Source organism: Pan troglodytes, chromosome 1 (genome assembly GCF_028858775.2).
Source record: "Pan troglodytes isolate AG18354 chromosome 1, NHGRI_mPanTro3-v2.0_pri, whole genome shotgun sequence".
NCBI classification, from domain to species: Eukaryota; Metazoa; Chordata; class Mammalia; order Primates; family Hominidae; genus Pan; species Pan troglodytes.
This window is the reverse complement of record NC_072398.2, coordinates 229022040-229037931: the sequence shown is the minus strand read 5'-3', so window position 1 is coordinate 229037931 and position 15892 is coordinate 229022040. Positions and strand designations below refer to the sequence as shown.

Here is a 15892-nt window from a genome sequence, read left to right as displayed (position 1 = left end):
GGTTTCAGGACGTGAAATTGTATGTGGCTTATATTTGATTTCATTTACAAAGACCCAGTCTGGCAGCAGTTGGGCTCTGCACTCTGCACGGAGCATGGTCCTCAGCCCTACATGCAGTCAATGACCCTCTCCCTCACACTAGTCACATCTACAGAGGGGGAGGCTGAGGCCAAAACAGCTGTGACCAGCTCCAGCCCAGAGCGAGGGCATGATGGATCCAGGGTCACTCCAGAGCCTGCATACCCACCCACCCGCCCACGCCTCCGGGCTGGGAGCCTGGGGCCAGACACCCGTGCTTCTCCCGTCCAAACATGCGATGTGCTCAGACCACATCTCCAGCTGTCCACACCCCAGGAGAAGAGAGACAAACTCAGAAATCAAATTGATATTTAGAAAATGCAGTTTATTTAATGTGGTGCAGGAAGCATTCCCAACAGTGGGAATACGGGAGACTCCCGGGAGGTAGCAGTGGCTGAGCTGGTTATTGAAGGGCAGATAGGATTTTCTTCTCATTTTTATTTTTATTTTTTGAGACAGGATCTCACTCTGTCACCCAGGCTGGGGTGCAGTGGTGAGATCTTGGCTCACTGCAACCTCTACCTCCTCTGCTCAGGAGATCCTCCTGCCTCAGCCTCCTGAGTAGCTGGGACCACAGGAACATGCCACCACCACCCTGGGCTAATTTTTTGATGTTCTTATTTTTAAACATTGTAACACTTCCACCACTAATATACAGTCAGTGGAGAAAAATTAAATGCAGAGAAACATAACAGAGAAAAAAGTTTTAATATTATCAGATCTAATCACCCAGGGAAAACCGCTGTTAATATTTCAGCTGACATTCTTAAAGGTCGCCCCCATGTCTCAGGGGCATGTCAGCATGGTGATAAGCATGCACTCTTGTCACTATGTTCACTGCCGATGCAACGCTCCATTGTAGGAAACTAACAAATTTCATTTATCAGCTGTTTCTGTGGCCAGAAGCAGGTCAAGGGGGAGGCTCTAGAAAGATCATTGATCAGGACCCAAAGAACCCTGTGGGGTCAGAGCCCCTGTGTGTGGACACTGTGTGTGGTATCGGGCCTAGACCTAAGAATGGACACAGTCTTTCTAAAATAGCCACAAAAGCCTCGGGTTAAGATGGCAAACTAAACACACACCCATTCAATAGCGTCCCCTCTGTAAGCCCCACTTCAACCACAATAAAGAGATTTCAAAAGGCATCTACCCATAAGGGTGGGCCTCCCTTCTGAAAGCTGAATTGCTGATGGACCTGTGGCAATTGGATCAGAGACAAGAGAAAATCCTGAATAGAGAGCAGGAAGGTGAGATTTTACCAGATTTATAACCAAGGGGAATCCTAACACTCAAGACTGAGTATAAGATTACCTCTAGGGGCCAGGCGTGGTGGCTCACGCCTATAATCCCAGCATTTTGGGAGGCCAAGGTGGGCAGATCACCTGAGGTCAGGAGTTCAAGACCAGCCTGACCAACATGGTGAAACCCTGTCTCTACTAAAAATACAAAAAAAATTAGCCAGGCGTGGTGGTGGGCACCCGTAATTGCATCTACTCCAGAGGCTGAGGCAGGAGAATTTTTGAACCCAGGAGGCAGAGGCTGCAGTGAGTCAAGATCGCACCATTGCACTCCAGCCTGGGCAATAAGAGTGAAACTCCGTCAAAAAAAAAAAAAGGGTACCTCTAGGACTTGGGGTGCAAGAGTGGCTACGATCAGGAAGGCTTAGTAAAGGGGGATTCCTATCCCCTCCTTATCCTCCCTGAGCGACCACCCCTCCCCGACACCAGCAAAAGTCCAGAGGTTTATTTCCCAGAATTCAGGCAGCTGACTGCAAAGACCCTTGCCTTCAACTCCAAGTTGACTCCAAGAAGACTGGCAGCGAGACCCCTCCCTTGCTCCCTGGGTAACTTCTCTGGGAATCAGGTCAGTTCCTAAAGATACTGACATCCAAGGATCAAGGATCACTCCCATTCATGGGTCTCAAGGGCAATGAACCCCTCCTCTCTTACTGTCAGAACTTCCAGTCAGCTCCTCATCATGGGCAGAAAGCCAAGAATCAGCAGATGCCTCAGGAAAGACAGATTGAAACAAACAGAGCAAAGCCATTTGGAGGACACACAGATTATATGTGCAGAAGAAAGCTCATATAAATATCAAGTTTCAAAAATGAAGAAGAAACAAAACAGAGAGTAGAAATCACTAACAAAGTATTTCAAGAAAATTTCCCAGAGCTAATGGACACAAGTTTTCAGTTTGAAAGAACTCACAGTGGATAAAAACAGACACATTCTAGGGCACATCATTGTGGAATATGGGACCACTTGGGACAAAGAAGATTCTATAAAATTCCAAAAAGGAAAAATCACACTGCACACAAAGTCCGAGGAAACAGAATCTTCCTAGACTTCTCAATAGCTGCCTGGTAGCAAGAAGACAATGGGGCAATATTCTCTAAAATTCTGAACAAAAAAATCATCTCCAATCTAGAATTCTATACCCAGCCCATCCATCATTCTGGTACTGTGGAAGTCCTAAAATAGTTATCTCCTATGCATCTTTTATCAGAAGTTACTAGAAGATATGCTTCATGAAAATGAGAAAGTAATCCAACAAAATATGTAGTCTGTAAAGGTAGCAGGAGATGCAAGGGAATTTCCCTACAGAATGGCCATGGACAAGACGTAGAAGGCAGTCAGTCCATATTGGCATGGGTGGCTAAGGAGCCAGATGTGAGGATGGCCATCACCACTATTCTGTGGTCATTACTCTGTCATTCTCATCTAGGTGAGATGGGCTCAGATTCTTATCACCCCCGGCATGTCTTTACTATGGACAGATGAAATCCCTATTTCCTCCCCATATTAATTTCTGGTGGCTGCTGTAACAAATTACTACAAACTTAGCAGCTTCAAATAGCACACACTTACTAGATTTTGGTTTTGTGGGTCAGAAGTCCGAAATGGATCTCAGTGTCCTAAAGTCAAGGCATGCATAGGGCTGCCTTCCTTGGGGAGGCTCTAGAATCCATTTCCTTGCCGTTTTTAGCTTCTAGAGTCTGTCCGTATTCACGTAACTTGGTTCGTGGGCCCTTCCTCTGTCTTCAGAGCCAGCACAGCCAGGGGAATCTTCCTCATATTCTCACATATCTCCACTTCATCCTAATCCTGACTCTCCTGCCTCCCTCTTCCACTTTTAAAGATCCTCATGATGACATTAAGGCCACCCAGATAATCCGGAATCGTCTCCCTACTTTAAAATCGCTGAAAGAGCAACTTTAATTCCACCTGCAGCCTTAATTTGTCCTCCCACTGCCACTCTACACGGTTTTCCCCTCCTCCCCTCCCCGTCCTTCTGCAGCAGCCACACTGGTCACTGGAGCCTCAGGGCCTTTGCACTGACTGTTCCATCTGCCCCAGTGCTGTTCTCCCAGACACTTGGGTGGCTCCCTCATCCCTCCCTCACGTCTCTGCCCAAATGTCACCACTTCAGTGAGGCCTTTCTTGAACAACCAGTTGAAGACTGTGCCTTCACCTCTCTCCTCTTTCATGTCCATTGCACTAGAATCGTCTAGCCTGGCACCCCAGACCCATATGTATTTGGCTTATTGCTGCTTTCCCCATCAAAACATGACCTTGATGGGAGCAGCGTCTGTCTCCATCACTGCTGTAGTCTCAGGGCCTATGGCTGTCCCTGGCACACGGTAAGAGTGCAGTGAATGTGTGTTGCTTGAACAAATGAAAGCCTCACACTGCAGCCTCCTGGACACCTGCCCCTATTAGTCAGCCCGACTTCCCACTGGCTTCCAGCTAATGGTCTCCTTTCAATGCCTGGAGGGCTGAAGCTGGACTCTGGTGTGGCCCATCTGTTCCCAGTGCCTTCATTGGCCCAGAGTACTACTGCCTCTACTTCTACAGCCAGGCAACCACTAATATGTCTTCAGTCTCTATGGATTGGCCCATCCTGGACATCTCATATAAATGGAATCACACAAAGTGTGACCTTTTATGACTGACTTCTTTCATGGAGCATCATGTTTTCCAGGTTCATTCATGTTGTAGCAAGTGTCAGCTCTTCATTCCTTTTCATGGCGACATAGTATTCCATTGCGTGGATATGCCACACCTTATTTATCCACGTGTGCTGATTTTAATGCTCCTCACTCATTTCAATTTGGTGAAGCTTCTGCAGATGCGTTACTCTGCAGCGAGATTCATTCTAGGCTCTGGGAGACCTGGGAGGACCATAAACTTCTGCTGAGGCCTGCACACAGTCTTAGGGAAGGTTTAACAGTCTTTTAATCTCAGACTTAATGGTTCCAAAGCAAAGGCTTTAAAAGCAGTCTGTGGAGTTAAAACCATTTTCACCATTTGGCTCTGTGGACTGGCCCAGGGAGAAACCTTTCTGATGTTCTGGGCCAAACCGAGAAAAGACAGCAGCAAGGATGACCGAACGGGTTTTTCCTATTTAGCAAAAAGCACACCCACTAAAGAAAAATCACTAAACACGGCTTTGATTGGGAAGGCAGCCTTCAATGAATGACATCATTCCAAGAACATAAATCTTAGTTTGTATGATTTATTTATGTTAAAAAATCCACATATGATGCTGGGGTTTCAATGGCTTTGTTTAAGTGATAGTTTTTCCTTTTTAGTGAAAGTTGGAGCGATGATAAACAGCTCCAGCTGTAAAAATGAAAGGCGGAGGTGAAGCTGAGGTGATTATTACAGAAAAATGCTGAGTGGGGAGGGGTATTTGGCCCTTCCATCCTCTAAAATGAAAATTACCCTCCGCCACAATGTGCCATGAACAATTACCTGCTGTTTATTAATTAACCTCTTTTAAAAGCACCGCATTTCTGCAAGAAACTGGTATTTCTCTAATGTGAAAACTGGCTTATTCGTGTTTATTGGAACCACTATGTCCCATGTGGTCCAGGCTTAGTGCACACTTAACTGACATGCATTTTTTTTTAATGGCACATTTGATGATTGGAAATACCTTCCTAGAAGAAGCCCAGACACTCAGCACGACTTGCTTGGCGTATTAGTTCTAAACTGAGCCCCCAAAGACCCTGGCTGGAGCATGCGACCTCTCCCTGACCGCAGCAGCCACAGCACAGCCCTGGATAGCTGCTCCAAGAGTGGGTGCTGGGAAGGAACGGGGCTCAGGACTTACCAGTGAGAGGCGGACTCAGGAAATACAGACTCCAGTGGCTGAGTCTTTCTGGACCCTGGCAAAAAAGTGTGTTGGTCATTGTCAGAAGGACACGGGTGACCAAGAGGCCAGAGCGCCCTCTGGGTGGCATGACTGTAGTGGGGCTTTCGTGGTGCTCACACTCCCAGCACCAGAAGAGCCCCAGGAAAGGGTCCCAGGCAGGGATCTCTCTGCAGAGGCACCTCTGCCACCCTGCACACCCCGGAGAGTGCCATCCCTGCAGTGTAAGTCACCTGGGGCTTTGTGGTCAGGGTGCTCTTCCTCTGAGTCCTGCTTCTGCCTCTAAGGACAGGTCCTGGCCTAGGTTGCTCAAGCCTCTGAGCATCAGTTTTCCCATCTGTAAGGTGGGCACAATCACAGCACCCACAACAGGACTGGGAAGGCCACACAGCCCCCAGGTGCAACCGAGGGGTGGGAAGTGAGCAGCACAACGCCCAGCACCCTGCCTGGTACAGCACCCAGGCCAGGGAGCCTGTGGGTGGACCAGCTTCTCTCCTAGAACTCTCGCTCTGCCATGGTCCCTGCCCCCGCCCCCCATCCTGCTGGGGACCCCTGAACAAGCCAGCTTCCTTTTCTAAACACAGTGCAAGGGGCCTGGGCAGCTGCTCACTGCTGTGTCCTCGTCACATGGTGCTAGCATTGGCTTACTGAACATAGGACGGCCCTCTGAGACCTGATGGATTATGGAGGTTACAGAGGGGTGGCTCGGCCTCAGGCACTCAGCACAGTCCCTGCCCCAGGCTGCTGCCTCCACACCACAGCGTCCTGCAAGGTGACCCTCATCTCCCTGGGTCTTCCCCTGGGCTGAAACTGCCTGTGGAAACCCCAGGGAAACCTACTGGTTCAGCTCTTCAGTCATTCAGTTGTGACTCATCCATTCTTTCACTGAGGACACAGCACAGCCCAGCCTTGGGCCAGGTGCTGGAGCTTCGGGTAAAATGCCTTGGAAGCTCCAGGTCTGATGGAGGAGACACCCTCCTGTAGATCTGATGGAGGAGATACCCTTCTGTTTAACTCATACCATAGACTCGAAGCTCCAGGAGCACGGAGCCTTGCAGCGCCTCCTGCGTGAGGAAAGGAAGGAATGAGTGAATGGAAGGGAAGCGCGGACTTCAGTTGCCAGGAGACCAGCTGGCCCCGAGACACCTCCACCCGACTGGCAGCACCAGGGCAGGACAAGGTCAGGAGGGCAGGGCTTGACTGGGAGCTCGAGGCCCCTGAGCCAGTTAAGGCCTTTGTGGATGAGTGGAGCAGGTGGCTCCTGGGGCACCTGTCCTCACGCCTGGCCCCAACTTGCCCTGTGTCCAGCCAGGAGGTGGTTACCTTCTAGGGCTCCAGCTCAGAGCCTCTGGGAGTAGCGCTGGGTTCTGGGAGAGGAAGTGCAAGAGGGCAGGCGGGAGAGAGAATGGCTCCCTGCCTCTCCAACAACCTGCAGGGCTCCAGGAACTGCAAGCCACTCATCGGGGTGCAGCTGCCCCACCACAGGGCCAGGCTCTGCCGCCACCGTTCTACCTTGGGAAATTGGACTCCCAGGAAGCTGGAGGGGCTGCCCGAGGGTCCCAGAAGACAGGAGGCAGAAGCTGAGCTTGAGTTCCTCCTGTCTCCCCACTCCCCCAGCTGTCTATGGGCCCTGGGGTCCCAGCACTGAAGGGTGGAGAGGGGAGGGAGGCTGACGGTGTGGGAGGGGTGGGTCACTGTTTCACCTCAGTAGAAGCCCTCCCCTCTTCCCTTGTGCAGCCTATGGGAGCTGCCCTGGGTGTTCCCCTTGTAATTCCACTGAAGTCATGGGGGAGGGGCTGCTGAAGGCTGGACCTGCCCTCTTCACCCCAGTCCCCAGGGCAGGCCCCACCTAGGTCCTCAAAGAGGTGACCTGTGGGGGCTGCAGGGGGCACTATTCTGCACACAGGGGTGTTCCTGCCACTCAGGGCCCCTGCTTTGATGAGGAGGCCCAGGGACCCAAAGTGTGGGGGTGAGGGCGCCCCACAGCACGGCACCCGTGAGGGGACTGGAGTTCTTGAGTTACCTGTGCCTGGCTGCTCTCTCCAGCCCCCGGGGCATGGGCGCCGGTGTACTGGCGGCGGCGGGGGAGCAGGCAGCTCTTTCCCAGGAGGACGCCCGAGTGATTCCATCACCTTCGGGTCACTCTACAGAACTGGTCATTTTTTCCCTGCCTGGGGCGATCCTGGTCTCTGCTCTATTCTTGCCGGCTCTTTGAGCCGTGTCTCGACTGCCACCACCACTGCGATTATTGGTTTAGTAGAAAGCAAAGCTCGCAGGCATAGACCCTTGGGTGTCCCTCTGGACACCCCACTCCCCTCGGGTCCTTCCCCGTAAGTCCTGCCCCAGGAGGTGGGAGGCCCAGAGGTGAGAAGGTCTGCTCAGACCATGGCCCCCTGCTTCCCACACCCCACCTCCTCCGTCTACACCCAGAGGGGTAGTTTGTGCCGGATCCCGAAGCCTCAGCTCCCCAGGCCATGCTGCGGGGCCCCGCCCAGATGTGTGGGAACGCGGCTGCCGCCGGTGCCAAAAGACCTACGTCCTCGGAAGTGGGTAAGGGGATGGCGTATTCCCTCCCGCGAGGTTCGTTGTACCTAGGGGAGCCTGGGTCTCCAGTCCTCCCCCGACCCGCTTCCCCGGCAGGCCCTGTCCCCCACCCCCAGCAGCCAGAGCGCCCGGGCAGCCCCTGCCTTCTCCCCAAATCCCCTCCACACTCTGCAGGATTTGGGGTGCTGGGTGGTGTCATCTCAGGTTCGAGTCTGCGCGAAACCTCCGGGCTTCTGGAGACCCAAAGGGACCTGAGAGGAAAGCCCAGGGCGGGCCAGACTCTGCGGTGGGGGTGGGAGGAGGGAGACCCCAGGGGCGGCGGAGTCGGCCCTCGCCCCTCCTCCATCCAGCGGGCGAGGAGAGTTCCGGGAAGGCCGGGGGAGGGGGAGCGAGGGGAGGAGACAGGGACGGGCCGGGCCGCCTCCAGAGCCGCCGTGGGGCGCGCCCTGTCCCGCACGCCTTTGACCCCCGCTCAGCAAACGAGGCCCACGGGGTGGGCGGCCTTGGGCCTCCGCCTGGCAGCTTCCACCCAGCCATTCTCTCCAGCCAGCCCTGCAATAAACTCCCGGAGAAGCACAGGCGCGCTTGGCCCCATTTCACAGACGGGGAAACTGAGGCGTGGAAAAGAAACCCACCGCAGCTCCGTCTCCAAGGTTTCACCTGCGGGGTATTAATCTCTCAGGATGAAAGGCAAAATTTGGTTTGGAAGCTAAGAGGGCCGGCAGTGTGGGGCAGGGCGCGCTGCGGAGAGACGGCAGGAGCGGGCTTTGCAAGCCGAATATGGATTCCGGCGCGAGCCGATTCCGGGAACTGGCTTGGTGACCCGGCCGCCGGCCCGTGTCCCGGGCTCTGGGCGTTTGGGGACACGGAAGGCGGGACCCACCTGGCGACTCCCGGAATGCGGCCGCCGGGCCCGGAAGGCTACGAGGCTCGCCATTTTCGTTGCTGCCAGGGCCCCGCCCGCGCGCGGCCGAATTGGGATCTGAAGGCAGCGGCAGCGTCTACGCAAGCAGCGTTCTGGAGCGTCGCTCTGCCACCTTCCCGCGCGCAGTTCCGCGCGAGCCGCAGGACGCGGGCGCTGTGGGTAACGAAGTTGCTCCCGGTGTGCGCAGACCGGAGGCCCCGGGGTTGCGGGCGGCAGGAGGGACCGTCACTCCACGGCTGCGGGCGCGCGTGAACACACGGCTGAAGGTCATACGCAGCGCATCCAGGCAACAGCATTCGTTGGCGGATTTTTAAAGGTTCTTAGATCAAGAGGGAAAGCGTGTGAAACCGATTCCGTTTATTGCCCCCAGCGGCGGGGGCGCTCCCCGTTGCAGACACCCAGCGGCTCGGCCACTGCAGCGTCCTGGCCCAGTATGGGCCGCACAGGAGTAGGAGTCGTTGGGGGCTTCCTGCAGCTTCTCAGTGAGCCCGGTTGGGCCTGGATTCGGCTCCCTCCTGGGCCCAACGGGAGGAGATCAAGGGAGTTCAGGTTCACAGTCTCAATCTCTTAAAACAAAACAAAACAAAAAACTCCGGATTGGGCCCTCGAAGTGCCCATGGGGCATTCAGATACTCCCGACATCTGCGCAGGAGAGCTGGGCACCCTGGTGGAGACGCCAGGACACAAAGCCGGGCAGAGGGTCTCCACTGGGGTGGCCACGGCATCGTGCAAGCCGGTCCCCGGAAGCTGCCCATCTGCAAGGGACAAGGACCCTCTTGCAATCAAAATAAGTCAGTTTCCAGACATCTGGGGTTTGTTCGAAATCAGCGACATGGCTCACATTCCTAGGAAGTCCACTCCTCCCAGCTACCCACTCTGGGACCAGGAATCGGGTATCGGCTTTGGGAGGCCCCCACCTTTGAGCAGTGCAGGGAACGGAACCTTGCCGCCACTGGGCCACAACTGGGACCTGTGTCCTGTCCTCTCCAAGTATTCTGGGGCACAGGAAGGTTTCCTAGGCCTCGGGTGAGAAGAAGGTTCAAAGGGGCCCCGAAATATTGACCCCAGGGTCTGGGGGGATTCCTGTAGCCCCAGTGTGCGGCTGAGGCATGATGCTGGAGGAAGCACCCACTTCGGGTCATTTCAGAGGTCTCAATAGGGAAGAAATGGCCTTTTCCATGACTTGTGTCTCCCACCCACCCCCACCATTCTAGACCAAACGCAGGCTCCTTCCAGCATTCAGCCCCCATCGAGTCCCCTTCGAGGTATAGGGTCCAAGCAGCCCGCCTCCATGTTCCCCTCTGTCTAGTGGGAGCCAAGTCAGCCATCCCCAAGGGCCCCTGTGGTCTCCTGGCTCCTGCTGCTCAAGTCTGGGAGACATTCTCACCAAGTGTGGGGCAGGAGAACATGCCCAGGGAGCAAGAGCCTCATCCTGGCCTGACTCAGTGGCCCACGTATTGGGGGTGGGGTGAGCGCTGGCGGTCTGGATCCCACCTGGGGCATTTCCAATCTCCCAGGAAAGCCTGTTGGTAAACCAGAGGCTGTGTGCTTCTTTGCTACCCGGAGGAACAAGGTGGGGGTGTGGAGTCAGTAAAACCTTGACCTGGAATTCAATAGAGCCTGAGGCCAAGTATCTGAAAACCCATGGCTAAGTTCAAAAAGCACAGAGGAGTGGGAGAGAAAGGGGTGAGGTGAAGGGAGAGAAAGTGGGAGAGAAAGAACCTGGTGAGGTGAGTCCATCTTGCCAGGTGCCATGCCTACCTCCTGTCCTGCACACACGGCCCGAAGCAGGGCTCCCTGGGGCCTGAGGGGCTGGGGGTAGGGGCAGCTGGGGCTGCTCTGACCCTGCCAGTTGGCATGGGGCACAAGGCCTGGCCAAGCGAAGGGGCCCTCTAGCCCTTGAATGCATTTGTAGATTCCGGGAGTGGAGGGCAGGCCGGCATGGTAGTTCTGCTACTCAATGGGCTTCTGGGGAACCCCTGGGGCTTGGGGGCCTCCTACTCGCTAATAAGATGCTTCCTCCAGCACTGCAGGACCAGCATTTCTGGCTCTCAAACCCGGCCTTTTCCCTAAGGAATTAACCTGGTCATGGGTCTCCAGCCGTTAGAAACACTGGGAGTCTGCAGGGCTCATGGAGAAATCGAGTTTCCATGGACTCCCTCTCTGCCCAGACCCCAGCAGAAGTTGGTGGTTAAAGCCCCTCTCTAGCCTCCAAGACCCCAGCTATGAAATTGGTTTTGGAACTCGACAGCAGCGTGCAGTTGTCCAGTGTAGGAGCCTCTATGTGGCCAACCCACACTCACTGTCCTTGGACGACCCAAGGAGGTCAGTAGGAATGAGCTCACAGCACTTACAATCCCAGCGCAGGGGCCCCAGGGCCTGGCATCAGCCCCAAGGCTCTGCAGAGCTAGACTTGGTTTGAAAATTGCCCTTAGACCTTTTAGTATCAACCTTTTCCCCACTGGGCCTACATTTGCCCTATCTGTTCTCCAAGCCCCCCAAAGCCCTTGCCAGGCAGGGACACAGAACTGGGCCCCAGGGAGGACTTGCATCTGATCTTCCCTGCTTCACCCTTTTTCCCCACGGGACTCCTCAATGCCTGACCTGCTCTCCGCTTCTAAGTCTGGCCACGCGGGGGCAGGGCCTGGCCAGGCCAGGATGCAACCTCGGCCAGGGCCATGGCCTTGGGGACAGCCTGCCTGGGCTCCTCAAGCAGGCTGGGGAGACACTGCCCCACTGGAGCCAGGGCTGCGTCAGTGCCTTGCAGGTAGGCAGCCCGGCTGTCTCCCTGGCGAGGCTTGACCGGCAGCTACCCCTTCCCAGGCAGATCCATGACCCCATCCCTACCCAACAGCCTGGTGGAGGGCAAGGACCAGATGGCACAGACCAGCTTGCTCCCATACCTCCTGCCCTTCTTCCCTAGGGGCTGGCAACAGGCCAGGGATGGCTGTCCTGTCCTAGCCTGACCAGGGTTCTGAGAACCACCTCCTGAGCTGGAGGAGGAGGCAGGGAGAGGGCCTGAGAGAGTTGGGGCACCCGTAGAAGAAGGCCAGGACTGCACAACCTTGGCATCTGTTGGCTACCTCCAGGCCAGGGGCAAAGGAGGTCTTTGCTGGGCTGCAGGGTGAGGGTGGGGAAGGGACCCTCTCTGCAGGTGGGAGTGGTTCGCAGGCACCATAGTAACTTCCCCAGGCCTCCTCCCAAACCTGCGGAGGCTTCAGGCAGGAGCAAGGGGGACCTGGGTGCAGAGATATGGGAGTGACCTTGAGTCCTTTCTAGCCAGCAGCTCCAGCCAGGTTGGGCCCACCGTTGGGAACCTGCCCTTGGTGGGGTTTAGGCAAGACAGCGCCCGTGTTCCTGGGCTCCAGCACCTCCCACCCACTGGGGTGAGCAGGTTCAGAACTGGCCTTGGCCGTGCAAAGCTGCAGCGGTGCCCTAGTTGGCTAGGCAGATCAAGACCTCCAGAGCCGGGCCTGTAAACTGAGCTGTTCTCTGCCCCAACCCCTGTAGAAAGATGGTCAGGGTGTGGGGAGGGTGGGTAAAGGGGTCGACAGACCCTCGAAAGGACGGCAGGGAATGGGGCTGTGCCATTGCTCATGGCCCTTCTCTAGGCGACACTCACCTGGTGCCAGAAACAGCGGAGGTAGCGGCCAGTGAGCGCTTCCTCCATCCGGGGCTCGGGCGGCGAGCTGGCTGCAAGACTGGGCACCCTGGAGTCGTGGGAGCCTTGGGAGCCGAATCTGGGTTCGAATCTGAGCAGGGAAGCGGTGCCGACCGCGGAGGATCCAAGGCAGAAGGCCCAGCGCACCGCCGCCGCCAGCTCCTGCCCAACCCGGCTCCGCTGGGCTTTTCCTCTGGGGTGGCGCCGGCCCCGCGCCCCTCCCCATCCGGGGCGCCTCTGCTAGGACACCGGGGTCTCGGGGTTTCTCAGGGCTGCTGCGTTTCACCTCCTTTAACGCGGAGGCGCGGAGTTGCACGTGTGGGTCTCAGTGGAGCCGCCACAGGTCTCATTACACAACAAAGGGCAGGGAGGGCACGGCCAGGAGCCTCGCGGGGCGGCGCAGAGACCCCGCATCGCGGGCGCGACCCCTGCCTCGGGCTCAGGCTGACTCTGCGGCAGCTCCAAGTCCCGTTGCCGGGCAGGACTTCGGTGCTCCGGAAGGGTGCGGGGCAGCAACCTGGCCAGGGCAGCGCCTCGGTTTTCTTCCAATTCATTCTCGATTCCCAGATACTCAGATGAGAAATCCGCACTCAGGCCGTCAGGCTCCTGGGCCCGGGCCACCCTGCCTGCGCTCAGCCCGGCCCCTCCACCGCAGCGCCTCGGAGTTTGGGGACTACAGGGGAAGAGGAAGCGTCTGGTCGGCTCCCGTCCGAGCTGCTCCACCTGCGCCGCCGGCCTTTCCGCCCGCTACGCACCTGGGCCCCGAGAGGCCAGAGGGGAGTGTCCCCAGAGGCTCGGGTCCCCGAAGGTGGCCCAGCTCGGGCGCTCGCGCAGCCGGGTACTCACCTTGGGGGCGCGGCGGCAGGAGAGCGCGGGCGGAGAGGTGCGGGCGCCCTGGGACGACCAGCCGAGGACGCCTGGTGTTTGGACGGCTGCCCCCGCGCTGTCCCCCCGTGCGAGGCGTGTTGGCCTCCGTGGCCTCGCGAGGGACCGAGGGCGGCGGGTCCGAGTGCCGCCCGCCGGCCTGGGCAGTGGCGGAGCGCGGAGCTGGCGGCGCCTCCGCTGTTGTTTTTGAGCCGCGAAGCCCGAAGCAGCAGCCGTTGGGTGGGGGCGAAGGGGAGGAGGCGGGGGCCGGGAGGCCCGAGGGGGGCGGTGGGGCCCGGAGGGGGCTTCGGAGGAGCCGGGTTCTGGCGCGCGAGCCCCGACGCCCCCTCCAGCGATCGCAGGGCGGGGACGGGGGCCGAGGGGAGAATGCAGGAGAAAAGCGGGCCGGGGCGACGGGGAACGCAAAGCTTTTAAATTAGTAATCAAACGCAGTAAAACGGAGCAAAACCAGCCCGGACTCGCGTCCGAACTATCGGCGCGTGTGCCCCGAGATCCAAGGAAGTCGTGTGGAAAACCGCAGCCGCCGCCCCATCTTCGGCCCCGGCTGGGGCGGGAGCAGCAGCGCGACGCGCCGCGACGCAGGGGCAGGGTGGGGGGATAGTCACCTCGCCTCCGGGGCCACCTGGGTCCTTTTAAAGTGTCCGGGGTGCGGGCCCCGGGCGGGAGCGCCGAACACGGAATGTTTTCTTAAAGGGCCAGTTCCGAGCTGCGCTGAAAAGGGGGGGGGAGAGGGGGGAGAGATAAGTGAGACGAAGACCGAGAAGGCCGAGGAGAGCCCCCCAATCCCGCGCCGAGGCGGCGGCGGCGGCGGCGGCGGCGCGACGATGAGGATGATGAATACATTGCAAAGTTTTTTTGGCCCCGGCGAGGGGTGTCAGATTGAGTGCTCTGTGCGCATGTGCGAAGGTGTCCAAACTGACAATGCTGGGGAGATGAAGATAGTGTGTGGCTGCTTCTGGACTCAAGGAGGAGGAGAGAGATTCCGCGAGCCGACACCATGCGATCCAAGGCGAGGGCGAGGAAGCTAGCCAAAAGTAAGTCTCCCGCGCTCGGCCGCGCCGCGCCGCCGGGGCCGGGGCCGCCGGGCCGGGGCGCCCGGGCCAGGGGTGCGCGTCGGGGCGCGGCCGGCGCGCCTGCGGCTCCGGGCCCCCGGCTCGGCCGCGCGGCCCGGGGGGCTGCTCCGCCTCCCGCGCTCCGGGGCGACCGGGCTCGGCGCGGAGGCTCGGGGCGCCCGGGCCGCGCGCTCCCCGAAGGCGCCGGCCCCCTCCCCGCGGAACCCCCTCCCCCCCCACCAGTGTCAGGCGCTCGGGCCCGGGAACCCGAGGCGCGCGGTGGGGGCCGGGGAGGGGGGCGGAGGGGGAGGGCCGGGGGTGGAGGGGAGCGAAAAGTGAAAGTTAGCGAAAAGTTGACGAAAGGGGAGAGCAACTTTTTCCTCCCCGCTCGCTCTCTCCCTCTCTCTCTCCGAGTGGCTCTCAGTCCTGGTCAAATCATATTCCGGGCTTTTGAAATAGTGGGCGCTAGAGCACCGCCTTTGGCGTCCGCCAGCCGGGCGCAGAGGAGGGAGACCCCGAGCCGGGGAGGGGCGGAGGAGGGGGCGCGGGCCGGCGCCCACCCGGCTCCGCGGGCGCAGGGGCAGGGGTGGCGACGGCGGGACAGCCGCAGCCACTTGGGGAGCAAAATGGAGACTTTTGCCCGGGCTAGGAACTGTGGTCGTGAAGTTTATCCCCGGCTGTGCCCCGCGTGGTGGAGGGCGCTCCTCTGGGACGCCGGCAGCCTGCGCGGGCCGCCGGGGCGACCGTGCCTCCGACAGGAGGGACCCACCCGGCCACCTCCCGACCCGCCGCTGCCGCCCTCGGGCCCGCGTGGACCCCTCTGTACCCGCTTGCCTGGCACAGCCGGGCCCGGCGGGGACAGAGCTGCCCCGGCCAGACTGCCCGGTCCCCGGTCTTACTTTCTCTTTCGCTCCGTCTCGGCCGAGCCCCGGGCTCCGCGCGCCCCGCCTGCCGCCAGCCGGTCCTTGCCGCGGGCCGGGTGCTCCAGCCACCCGCGCCCTCGCCCGCCACAGCGCCTCCGAGCAGCCCGCGCGCACCCCGCAGCCCCTGTCGCCGGCGCCATCCGCGGTGAGGCGGGCGGGCAGGTGAGGACAGGCGGCGCCGCGGCCCGGCCAGCGCGGCTCCCGCAGCCCCGCCGAAGCCCCGGGTGCAGCGAAGCGGCCAGCGCCGCGCGGAGCGGAATCGGCGCCGCCTGCTCCCGCCGCCCCCTCCTCTGCAGGCCGCCCGCCCGCCCACCCGCAGAAGAGGCGCCCGGGCCGCTCCCCTCGAGGTCCCCGCCCGACCCACGCCGTTCCGTCCGCGCCTCCGGGGCCGGGTCCCTCCAGTCCGGCCTCGCAGCTCCCGGGGCCGAGCCCCCAAACGTGAGCCGGGTGCGCGCGGGACTCGCGGCGGTTTTCCGAAGCTCCGCTCCCTCGGCTCGGGGCCCGCCCGGCTCGTCCCAACAGCTGCCCCGCGGCCGTAGGCCCCGCGCTCTGTGCACCAGGGAAAAGCAGCTCCCGAGTTTGTGCCGGACGCTCCTGCGCCCCGCCATCGGCCGTTCCCGGCCCCTGGGTGAGGCGCCCCCTTCCCGCCGCGCTCCGCTGCCGGGTGCCC

At 59.3% G+C, this 15892-nt stretch overlaps 1 protein-coding gene and 1 long non-coding RNA gene across 11 annotated transcripts in view; one reads left to right on the top strand and one right to left on the bottom strand.

The window, feature by feature from the left end:
- Window positions 1–382: 382 nt before the first annotated feature.
- Window positions 383–15497, bottom strand: LOC748078 (uncharacterized). Of its 6 annotated transcripts, none has more exons than XR_001717380.4 (6): window positions 15199–15497; window positions 13209–13958; window positions 12324–13035; window positions 9619–10224; window positions 8660–9456; window positions 383–6296 (listed from the first exon to the last, which is right to left on the bottom strand). It is a non-coding gene; the product is annotated as an uncharacterized LOC748078 (long non-coding RNA). The 6 variants fall into 6 exon arrangements; XR_008546529.2 differs by lacking the exon at window positions 15199–15497 and having other exon boundaries at window positions 383–4700; window positions 5194–6296; window positions 13209–13913; XR_008546527.2 differs by lacking the exon at window positions 15199–15497 and having other exon boundaries at window positions 383–5569; window positions 6072–6296; window positions 13209–13913.
- PRDM16 (PR/SET domain 16) overlaps window positions 14198–15892 on the top strand; it is a 375795-nt gene continuing 374100 nt past the window's right edge. For all 5 annotated transcript variants that reach the window (XM_016952782.4, XM_016952775.4, XM_016952776.4 and 2 more), the window contains exon 1: window positions 14198–14281. In XM_016952782.4, the coding sequence (XP_016808271.3) occupies window positions 14245–14281 (37 nt within the window). In that variant the 5' untranslated portion in view covers window positions 14198–14244. The remainder of the gene's footprint in view (window positions 14282–15892) is intronic.